Raw genomic sequence first — 12,145 nt, 5'->3', positions numbered from 1 at the left:
GGACCATGGGGAATAGCGGGCTCCGAAGGAGGCTGGGCACTCTAGAAAGATTTATGACTACCTGGTGTGCACTGGCTCCTCCCACTATGACCCTCCTCCAAGCCTCAGTTAGGACACTGTGCCCGGACGAGCTGACATAATAAGGAAGGATTTTGAATCCCGGGTAAGACTCATACCAGCCACACCAATCACACCGTACAACTCGTGATACTATATCCAGTTTGACAGTATGAAAACAACTGAGCCTCTCAACAGATGGCTCAACAATAACCCTTTAGTTAGCAATAACTATTTACAAGTATTGCAGACAATCCGCACTTGGGATGGGCGCCCAGCATCCACTACGGACTACGAGAAATAGAATTACCGGTGAGTAAATTCTTATTTTCTCTGAAGTCCTAGTGGATGCTGGGGACTCCGTAAGGACCATGGGGATTATACCAAAGCTCCCAAACGGGCGGGAGAGTGCGGATGACTCTGCAGCACCGAATGAGAGAACTCAAGGTCCTCCTCAGCCAGGGTATCAAATTTGTAGAATTTTGCAAACGTGTTTGCCCCTGACCAAGTAGCTGCTCGGCAAAGTTGTAAAGCCGAGACCCCTCGGGCAGCCGCCCAAGATGAGCCCACCTTCCTTGTGGAATGGGCATTTACAGATTTTGGCTGTGGCAGGCCTGCCACAGACTGTGCAAGCTGAATTGTACTACAAATCCAGCGAGCAATAGTCTGCTTAGAAGCAGGAGCACCCAGCTTGTTGGGTGCATACAGGATAAACAGCGAGTCAGATTTTCTGACTCCAGCCGTCCTGGAAACATATTTTCAGGGCCCTGACAACGTCTAGCAACTTGGAGTCCTCCAAATCCCTAGTAGCCGCAGGCACCACAATAGGCTGGTTCAGGTGAAACGCTGACACCACCTTAGGGAGAAACTGGGGACGAGTCCTCAATTCTGCCCTATCCATATGGAAAATCAGATAAGCGCTTTTACATGATAAAGCCGCCAATTCCGACACTCGCCTGGCTGAAGCCAAGGCCAATAACATGACCACTTTCCACGTGAGATATTTTAGATCCACGGTTTTTAGTGGCTCAAACCAATGTGATTTTAAGAAACTCAACACCACGTTGAGATCCCAAGGTGCCACAGGAGGCACAAACGGGGGCTGAATATGCAGCACTCCTTTCCCAAATGTCTGAACTTCAGGTACTGAAGCTAGTTCTTTTTGAAAGAAAATCGACAGAGCCGAGATCTGTACTTTAATGGAGCCTAGTTTTAGGCCCATATTCACTCCTGCTTGCAGGAAATGCAGAAATCGACCTAGTTGAAATTCCTCTGTTGGGGCCTTTTTGGCCTCGCACCATGCAACATATTTCCGCCATATGCGGTGATAATGATTTGCCGTAACATCTTTCCTGGCTTTAATAAGCGTAGGAATGACTTCTTCCGGAATACCCTTTTCCTTCAGGATCCGGCGTTCAACCGCCATGCCGTCAAACGCAGCCGCGGTAAGTCTTGGAACAGACAGGGCCCCTGCTGTAGCAGGTCCTGTCTGAGCGGCAGAGGCCACGGGTCCTCTGAGATCATCTCTTGAAGTTCCGGGTACCACGCTCGTCTTGGCCAATCCGGAACCACGAGAATTGTGTTTACTCCTCGCTTTCTTATTATTCTCAATACCTTTGGTATGAGAGGCAGAGAAGGGAACACATAAACCGACTGGTACACCCACGGTGTCACTAGAGCGTCCACAGCTATCGCCTGAGGGTCCCTTGACCTGGCGCAATATCTTTTTAACTTTTTGTTGAGGCGGGACGCCATCATGTCCACCTGTGGTTTTTCCCAACGGTTTACCAGCATCTGGAAGACTTCTGGATGAAGTCCCCACTCTCCCGGGTGGAGGTCGTGTCTGCTGAGGAAGTCTGCTTCCCAGTTGTCCACTCCCGGAATGAACACTGCTGACAGTGCTAGTACATGATTCTCCGCCCATCGGAGAATTCTTGTGGCTTCTGCCATTGTCATCCTGCTTCTTGTGCCTCCCTGTCGATTTACATGGGCGACTGCCGTGATGTTGTCTGACTGGATCAGCACCGGCTAGTGTAGGAGCAGGGATTTTGCTTGACTTAGGGCATTGTAAATGGCCCTTAGTTCCAGAATATTTATGTGAAGGGAAGTCTCCTGACTCGACCATAGTCCTTGGAAGTTTCTTCCCCGTGTGACTGCCCCCCAGCCTCGAAGGCTGGCATTCGTGGTCACCAGGACCCAGTCCTGTATGCCGAACCTGCGGCCCTCTAGAAGATGGGCACTCTGCAGCCACCACAGTAGAGACACCCTGGTTCTTGGAGACAGGGTTATTAAGCGATGCATCTGAAGATGCGATCCGGACCATTTGTCCAATAGGTCCCACTGAAAGATTCTGGCATGGAACCTGCCGAAGGGAATTGCTTCGTAAGAAGCTACCATCTTTCCCAGGACCCGCGTGCAGTGATGCACCGATACCTGTTTCGGTTTCAGGAGGTCTCTGACTAGAGATGACAACTCCCTGGCTTTCTCCTCCGGGAGAAACTTTTTTTTTTGGACTGTATCCAGAATCATACCCAGGAACAGTAGCCGTGTCGTCGGAACCAGCTGTGACTTTGGGATATTCAGAATCCAGCCGTGCTGGTGCAGCACTTCCTGAGATAGTGCTACTCCCACCAACAACTGTTCCTTGGATCTCGCCTTTATTAGGAGATCGTCCAAGTACGGGATAATTAAAACTCCCTTTTTTCGAAGGAGTATCATCATTTCCGCCATAACCTTGGTAAATACCCTCGGTGCCGTGGACAGTCCAAACGGCAGCGTCTGGAATTGGTAATGGCAATCCTGTACCACAAATCTGAGGTACTCCTGGTGAGGATGGTAAATGGGGACATGCAAGTAAGCATCCTTGATGTCCAGGGATACCATGTAATCCCCCTCGTCCAGGCTTGCAATAACCGCCCTGAGCGATTCCATCTTGAACTTGAATTTTTTTATGTATGTGTTCAAGGATTTCAAATTTAAAATGGGTCTCACCGAACCGTCCGGTTTCGGCACCACAAATAGTGTGGAATAGTAACCCCGGCCTTGTTGAAGTAGGGGTACCTTGATTATCACCTGCTGGGAATACAGCTTGTGAATTGCCGCTAGCACCGCCTCCCTGTCTGAGGGAGCAATCGGCAAGGCAGATTTTAGGAACCGGTGGGGTGGAGACGCCTCGAATTCCAGTTTGTACCCCTGAGATACTATTTGAAGGATCCAGGGATCCACCTGTGAGCGAGCCCACTGATCGCTGAAATTCTTGAGGCGGCCCCCCACCATACCTGGCTCCGCCTGTGGAGCCCCACCGTCATGCGGCGGACTTGGAAGAAGAAGCGGGGGAGGACTTTTGCTCCTGGGAACCTGCTGTTTGTTGCAGCCTTTTTCCCCTACCTCTGCCTCTGGACAGAAAAGACCCGCCTTTTCCACGCTTGTTTTTCTGGGTCCGAAAGGACTGAACCTGATAAAACGGCGCCTTCTTAGGCTGTGAGGGGACATGGGGTAAAAATGCTGACTTCCCAGACGTTGCTGTGGAAACTAGGTCCGAGAGACCATCCCCAAATAATTCCTCACCCTTATAAGGCAAAACTTCCATGTGCCTTTTAGAATCTGCATCTCCTGTCCACTGGCGAGTCCATAAGCCTCTCCTAGCAGAAATGGACAATGCACTTACTTTAGATGCCAGCCGGCAGATTTCCCTCTGTGCATCTCTCATATATAAGACTGAGTCTTTGATATGGTCTATGGTTAGCAGGATCGTGTCTCTGTCTAGTGTGTCAATATTTTCTGACAGTTTATCTGACCACGCGGCGGCAGCACTGCACATCCATGCTGACGCAATAGCTGGCCTAAGTATAATGCCTGAGTGTGTGTATACAGACTTCAGGATCGCCTCCTGCTTTCTATCAGCAGGTTCCTTGAGGGCGGCCGTATCCGGAGACGGTAGTGCCACCTTTTTAGACAAACGTGTGAGCGCTTTATCCACCCTAGGAGGTGTTTCCCAACGTGACCTATCCTCTGGCGGGAAAGGGAACGCCATTAGTACCTTCTTTATCAGGGAAAGCCCACGCTTCTTCACACACTTCATTTAATTCATCTGATGGGGGAAAAACTACGGGTAGTTTTTTCTCCCCAAACATAATACCCTTTTTAGTGGTACTTGGGTTTATATCAGAAATGTGTAACACCTCTTTTATTGCCTCAATCATGCAGTGAATGGCCTTAGTGGGCATCAGGTTAGACTCATCGTCGTCGACACTGGTGTCAGTATCAGTGTCGACATCTGGGTCTGCGGTCTGAGGTAGCGGGCGTTTCAGAGCCCCTGATGACCTTTGAGACGCCTGGACAGGCACGAGCTGAGAAGTCGGCTGTCCCACATTTGGCATGTCGTCAAATTTCTTATGTAAGGAGTCTATACGTGCACTCATTTCTTTCCATAAGCTCATCCACTCAGGTGTCTGCCCCGCAGGGGGTGACATCCCTTCTAAAGGCATCTGCTCCGTCTCCACATCATTATCCTCATCAAACATGTCGACACAGCCGTACCGACACACCGCACACACACAGGGAATGCTCCAACAGAGGACAGGACCCACAAAAGCCCTTTGGGGGGACAGAGTGAGAGTATGCCAGCACACACCAGAGCGCTATATAATGCAGGGACTAACTGAGTTATGTCCCCTATAGCTGCTTTTTTTATATAAATGTATACTGCGCCTAAATTTAGTGCCCCCCCTCTCTTTTTTACCCTTTTCTGTAGTGTAGACTGCAGGGGAGAGCCAGGGAGCTTCCTTCCAGCGGAGCTGTGAGGGAAAAATGGCGCCAGTGTGCTGAAGGAGATAGCTCCGCCCCTTTTCCGCGGACTATTCTCCCGCTTTTTCCTATATTCTGGCAGGGGTATTTTCCACATATATAGCCTCTGGGGCTATATATTGTGGTATTTTTGCCAGCCAAGGTGTTATTATTGCTTCTCAGGGCGCCCCCCCCCAGCGCCCTGCACCCTCAGTGACCGGAGTGTGAAGTGTGTGTGAGGAGCATTGGCGCACAGCTGCAGTGCTGTACGCTACCTTGGTGAAGACTGATGTCTTCTGCCGCCGATTTTCCGGACCTCTTCTTGCTTCTGGCTCTGTAAGGGGGACGGCGGCGCGGCTCCGGGACCGAACACCAAGGCTGGGCCTGCGGTCGATCCCTCTGGAGCTAATGGTGTCCAGTAGCCTAAGAAGCCCAAGCTGGCTGCAAGCAGGCAGGTTCGCTTCTTCTCCCCTTAGTCCCTCGCTGCAGTGAGCCTGTTGCCAGCAGGTCTCACTGAAAATAAAAAAACCTAATTTCTATACTTTCTTTCTAAAGGCTCAGGAGAGCCCCTAGTGTGCATCCAACCTCGGCCGGGCACAAAATCTAACTGAGGCTTGGAGGAGGGTCATAGTGGGAGGAGCCAGTGCACACCAGGTAGTCATAAATCTTTCTAGAGTGCCCAGCCTCCTTCGGAGCCCGCTATTCCCCATGGTCCTTACGGAGTTCCCAGCATCCACTAGGACGTCAGAGAAATGGGCCTTACCGAACCATCAGGTGCCTGTACCACGAACAGGTTGGCGTAGTAACCCTTTTCCTGTTGCAGTGGCACAGGAACAATGACTTGACTGGACCAATTTATTTGGACGGCCTGTTGCTCCAAAGCTGGGAAGCTTGATTTGAAAAATCGTTGAGGAGGAGCGCCGTCGAATTCCAGCTTGTAGCCCTCAGAGATGAGGTTCTTTACCCCGGAATCCTGGGAGGAGCTTTCCCAGACACGGCTGAAGTGACGCTACCACCTCGAGATCCCTTTGGGGTGGGTGGGCACTGTCATGCCGAGGCCTCAGTGGAAGAGGAACTGGTGCTCTCCTGAGAACTTGAAACGACTGGGTTTCCAGTCTCCTCTCTGGTGCCTCTAGTCACAGTGGAGGCACCTCTGGCCCTAGAACGAAATCTGTTAGACCGACAGGACTGAACAGACGGCCCCCGTTAGAAACACCTAGCCGGCGGGGCTCCAGAGGAGAGAAACATGGATTTCCCTGCAGTGACTTTGTAAATCCACGTATCCAACTCAACCCCAAAGAGCCATTCCCCAGAAAATGGGAGGCACTCCACACTGCGCTTGGATTCCACTGACACAATCACAAGGCCTTGCACGCTGACACTGCCATGGCAGAAGTCCTTGCATTAATATTGCCCATCTCCTTGAGCAAGTCACACAGGACGCGTGCAGTGTCCTGAATGTGTTTGAGAAGAGTCACCATAGTGATCAGAAGCATATCCCCGGAGAGGCCCTCCTGAATTTGAGTAGCCCACGTATGAATGGCATGGGTCATCCAGCAACCCGCTGTGACCGGCCTTTGCGATACACCCGATACTGTGTAGATAGACTTTAGTGTAGTTTCTATTTTTCTGTCCCCGGGGTCCTTTATGGTAAAGGAGCCCGGGGACAGACAGCACTGCCTTTTTAGACAGTATAGAGACTGATACATCAGCCCCTGGGAATTCCTCCCAAAATTCCCTACCTTCAGGAGCAAATGGGAAAAGTGCACAAAACATTTTTGGACACTTGGAATTTTTTTTATGTATCAGAGAGTAGCGCAGGTAAACCTTGCTTTTGTGGTCCTGCATGAGAGGGGGGCTGTGCCGCATCTGCCCTAACTAAATCTGCAACAGCTTGTTGTAGTAGCTGAGTTTTCTGTACATTAGCAGTGAGCTGGGATGACATATCTGACATCATAGTTTTAAGAGACCCTAGCCAGTGGGGCTATGGACCCTCTCCCCCAGTCCCTTAAGTTGTGAAGATTGGCTGCATTGTTCACATGAAACAATCAGATAATGGAGCCTTCCCTACTGTATGTGAGAGGAGACACACAGAGAAGGACACCTACACATCCTTAGCTGTACAGCCCCAGTGAGGCTGTCAGCTAACTATATCACAGTAAACACTAACAAATTATGTCCTGTAGAGGACCCAGATAGTGTACAATAGCAGCTCTCCCCCTTTGCTACACCCTGTACCAGATATCCAGCGTGGCTGAGGAGTCAGGAAGCGCTGCGTGTGCTGTGGATGACTGCAGTAAGCAGAGGAAGGTGCCAGAATGCCTCTGGTCTTGCTCTGAGGAAGCTCCGTCCCCTCCAATGGCACTGGAGCTATAGTGATATATTATATTGGCAAAGTCTCCTTTCAGATTAAAAACATCACAAGTAGTGCTAGTCTAAAAGGTTTTGGGCCAGTCTACATGGGGGTTCTTAGCGGGACCCCCACGGAAGAGTCCCGTACGCTGCACCCGCGTTCAGCTGCACAGTGAACAGGGGGAACCCGCTAGCGGGGGCCCCCGGTTTGTACTCACCACAGATGTCACCTTCAGGCAGTGTTGCTGGTGTGCGGCGTGCTGCGCAGTGCCCCGCTGAACAACCACCCCTCAGGACAGTGGTCCTGCAGCGGGGAAGCGGCTCTGCACCTCGAAAAGGCCGGTGACCAACCTCCCCCTAACTCCGACGGTACAGGTATGCTGATGCCCAAACAGCATACCGAAAACAACAAACATGAAAATGAAATTGAAGAAATCTCTCTGGAGCTCAGAGATGTACATCCTCTCCTGAGGGCACTTTTTTCTAAACTGCCTGTAAGAGGGGGCATAGAGGGGAGGACCCAGCACACCCAGTTAAAGAAATTTCAAGTGCACTGGCTCCTTTGCACCCCATCTCTACCCCATCGTACTAGATTCCCCAGTATCCCTTATGGATGCTAGAGAAATCAGCATTGCGCCAGCACTTTTGTTGGATTTCTGCTCCCTCCGGGAGTGCGAGAAGAGGTCCTCTCATTGGGCGTCACATCGCACTGAATTGAATTGCACCAGGAGCTAAATGCTGGTGCGATTCAATATGCGCTGAATTGAATCGAGCCCAAACAGTCGTCCAAAAATCAGCCAAATGTGCAAATATTTTACACACCACTTTACTAAATAGAGCCCTTTGAAATGCATAGATCGAGAAAAAGCCTTCTGTGACATAGTAGTGCCTTATTTGAGATTCCACACAGCAAACTCAGCATGGGCTGAATGTCTGCTCCATCCCTTGTGGTAACAGATTATGGGGTCTATGTACTTCGCCTTGGAAAGAGGTAAAGTGGATGGTGATAAAGTACCAACCAGCTCCTGGCTGTCATTTTTCAAACGCAGCCTGTGACATGGCAGTTAGGACACAATTGGTTGAAACTTTTATCTTTCTCCAAGGCTTAGTACATAGAGCCCTTAAGTTTTCATGTCAAGCATTAAACATCTGCTGAATTAATCAATAACCTTAGGTAAGTATACAAAAAAATCATATTTATATATTCAGGTTATTTGTTGAAGTACTTTTATGGGAATCCACCCATCTGAGTCTCCTCTAACTTAACCTACCTGAAACATTCTGTCACTAGTATACCTGCTGGTGGGATAGGTCAGGTTTAGGAATTAATTAGGCAGCCACATCAGTGGAAGAGACTGGCTATTCTCTATGAAACCAGCCCACAGTCTGCGGTCCAGCGCTCTGCCTGCTCACAGTAACTAACAGTTTACTCGGTGAGTCCTATCCATGGAACTGTAATGTGTGGTGCAGCAACGACAGCTGCCAAAATAGATAGATGCAGTTGTCGGAACAGTCATTGCCACTGATCATTCATTACTTGGCACACCATTATGGCATCATATCAAAGTATAGCGGCGTCAATAATGGCAGAGGTGAATAACGCCCTGTCACTCTGATCACTTCCCTGCATTATTACATGCAGGGAAGCGGTAACTGCAGCACATAACGTGCAGTTACTGATTTCACAGCTATCACACTTTCATACATCTACCCCTCTGTCCAGTCAAGTGAAGTCATTATATAGGCTACACACTACAGATGAGTCCTTGCTCATCTTAACCGCTAGTCACAGCAAACACAAGTCATTTGCCCTGACTAGTGTATCCGCAGCTGTGCACTACATATGCACCTGTGATCCATAGGATCACACGCAGACGCGGCTAGTTGCAATAACCACTTATACGCACATGCGGTAACGTGAGGGAGAACACCTCTGTAGCTATAATACAATTTGCCATGTCTACAAAAGTACAGGAACAGAAAACTTATTACACTCACCCAGCATCGTAAAGGTCTTGCCTGAACCAGTCTGGCCACTATAAGAAACAAGAGATAGAAGGCCTTTACTCTATTAATCGACATAAGTTAAAAATAAAATCTCCCACACCACTGCAAAATGCTATTACATTAGACATGGGTAATATTTCTGAGGTATATTGCTAACCTAGAATATATCGGAAGAATGACAGTAACAGCCTTCGTAAACTGCTGGTAACTGCAAGATTTATCACTTTGTGCTCCACAAAAATGTAAAAAAATTTCCAAATGCATTTCAAACAGCAGCATTGTAGTGTAATACATTATTGTTGCTGCCTGGAAACGGACAATGCAGTATTAAGACTATGGGGATAATGTAACAGCCTGTGCGGGAATTCCAGCAAGTCTGGAGCAATTATTTGCAAGGCAAAACCGGGATGGTTTTGTCTTATAAAGTACTGTGTTAAAAATACAGCAAGACTCGTCAGAATTTTCTGCACAGCCTACAGCTCACAGGCTATTACATTATCACCCTTGCCTAAAACAAAAACAAAAAAATAGATAGCAATTTAAACTAAAATGTAGTATGACTCAGTCTGCGTAGATCAGGGTTGAAAAAACATTTTTTTTTTTTTTTCAATTAAGTTTTTTGTTTAAGCCATTTTTTCTTCCATTAATATTTTAATGGAAAAAAAATGCATTTTGCTTAATATATTTATTAGAAACCTCGATCAAACATGTTTTAATGGTTTCTAATATGAACAACCCAAATTTAGGTTGATTATGTTAGAAAGCATTAAAACATGGTTGATCAAGGTTTCTAATAAATATAGTTGCAGTGCTTCACGGTATTAACATACTAAGCAGGATTAAAAAAAATGTAAACTACAATGGTTTTAAAAAAGAACAAAACACTTTTTTTTGCCCCAGCCCCAATGTAGATTGTAACAGGAAAAAAAAAAAGATTTTACTTACCGGTAAATCTATTTCTCGTAGTCCGTAGTGAATGCTGGGGACTCCGTAAGGACCATGGGGAATAGACGGGCTCCGCAGGAGACAGGGCACTTTAAGAAAGAATTTGGATACTGGTGTGCTCTGCTCCTCCCTCTATGTCCCTCCTCCAGACCTCAGTTAGAGAAACTGTGCCCGGAAGAGCTGACAGTACAAGGAAAGGATTTTGGAATCCAGGGCAAGACTCATACCAGTCACACCAATCACACCGTATAACTTGTGATAAACTTACCCAGTTAACAGTATGAACAACAACGGAGCATCAGATCAACCCTGATGCAACCACAAAATAACCCTTATTTAAGCAATAACTATATACAAGTATTGCAGAAGAAGTCCGCACTTGGGACGGGCGCCCAGCATCCACTACGGACTACGAGAAATATATTTCCCGGTAAGTAAAATCTTATTTTCTCTAACGTCCTAGTGGATGCTGGGGACTCCGTAAGGACCATGGGGATTATACCAAAGCTCCCAAACGGGCAGGAGAGTGCGGATGACTCTGCAGCACCGAATGAGCAAACACAAGGTCCTCCTCAGCCAGGGTATCAAACTTGTAAAACTTTGCAAGTGTGTTTGAACCTGACCAAGTAGCTGCTCGGCAAAGCTGTAATGCCGAAACCCCTCGGGCAGCCGCCCAAGAAGAGCCCACCTTCCTTGTGGAGTGGGCTTTTACTGATTTTGGAAGCGGCAAACCAGCCGCAGAATGAGCCTGCTGAATCGTGTTACAGATCCAGCGAGCAATAGTTTGCTTTGAAGCAGGAGCACCCAGCTTGTTGGATGCATACAGGATAAACAGCGAGTCAGTTTTCCTGACTCTAGCCGTTCTGGCTACATAAACCTTCAAAGCCCTGACCACATCCAGCAACTCTGAATCCTCCAAGCCACGAGTAGCCACAGGCACCACAATAGGTTGGTTCATATGAAAAGATGACACCACTTTTGGCAGAAATTGTGGACGGGTCCGCAATTCTGCCCTGTCCATATGGAAAACCAGATAGGGGCTTTTATGTGACAAAGCCGCTAATTCTGACACACGCCTAGCTGAAGCCAAAGCTACTAGCATGACCACCTTCCACGTGAGAAATTTTAACTCCACGGTTTTGAGTGGCTCAAACCAGTGTGACTTCAGGAAACTCAACACCACGTTAAGATCCCAAGGTGCCACTGGAGGCACAAAAGGGGGCTGAATATGCAGCACTCCCTTTACAACGTCTGAACTTCAGGAAGAGAAGCCAGTTCTTTTTGAAAGAAAATGGATAGGACCGAAATCTGGACCTTAATGGAAACCAATTTCAGGCCCAAAGTCACTCCTGACTGTAGGAAGTGAAGGAAAACGGCCCAGCTGGAATTCCTCCGTAGGGGCATTCCTGGCCTCACACCAAGCAACATATTTTTGCCATATACGGTGATAATGTTGAGCCGTCACATCCTTCCTAGCCTCTATCAGCGTAGGAATGACCTCATCCGGAATGCCTTTTTCTGCTAGGATCCGGCGTTCAACCGCCATGCCGTCAAACGCAGCAAGTCTAGGAACAAACAGGGACCCTGTTGCACAAGTCCTGTCTTAGAGGCAGAGACCACGGGTCCTCTGTGAGTATTTCTTGCAGATCTGGATACCAAGTCCTTCTTGGCCAATCCGGAACAAATAGTATTGTTCTCACTCCTCTTTTCCTTATGATTCTCAGCACCTTGGGTATGAGAGGAAGAGGAGGAAATACATAGACCGACGGGAACACCCACGGTGTCACCAGTGCGTCCACAGCTATCGCCTGAGGGTCTCTTGACCTGGCGCAATATCTCTGCAGCTTTTTGTTGAGGCGGGATGCCATCATGTCCACCTGTGGCAGTTCCCACCGACTTGCAATCTGCGTGAAGACTTCTTGATGAAGTCCCCACTCTCCCGGGTGGAGGTCGTGCCTGCTGAGGAAGTCTGCTTCCCAGTTGTCCACTCCCGGAATGA

The 12,145-nt window shown here is 48.4% G+C and overlaps 1 protein-coding gene across 1 annotated transcript in view; it reads right to left on the bottom strand.

Moving 5' to 3' along the window:
• KIF15 (kinesin family member 15) overlaps positions 1-12,145 on the bottom strand; it is a 438,779-nt gene that overhangs the window by 362,064 nt on the left and 64,570 nt on the right. The window contains exon 5 of the mRNA XM_063922408.1: positions 9,193-9,230. Within this exon, the coding sequence (XP_063778478.1) occupies positions 9,193-9,230 (38 nt within the window). The remainder of the gene's footprint in view (positions 1-9,192; positions 9,231-12,145) is intronic.

The sequence above is a fragment of the Pseudophryne corroboree genome, chromosome 5 (genome assembly GCF_028390025.1).
Source record: "Pseudophryne corroboree isolate aPseCor3 chromosome 5, aPseCor3.hap2, whole genome shotgun sequence".
Taxonomy (NCBI): Eukaryota; Metazoa; Chordata; class Amphibia; order Anura; family Myobatrachidae; genus Pseudophryne; species Pseudophryne corroboree.
This window is presented reverse-complemented; position numbering and strand designations above follow the sequence as displayed.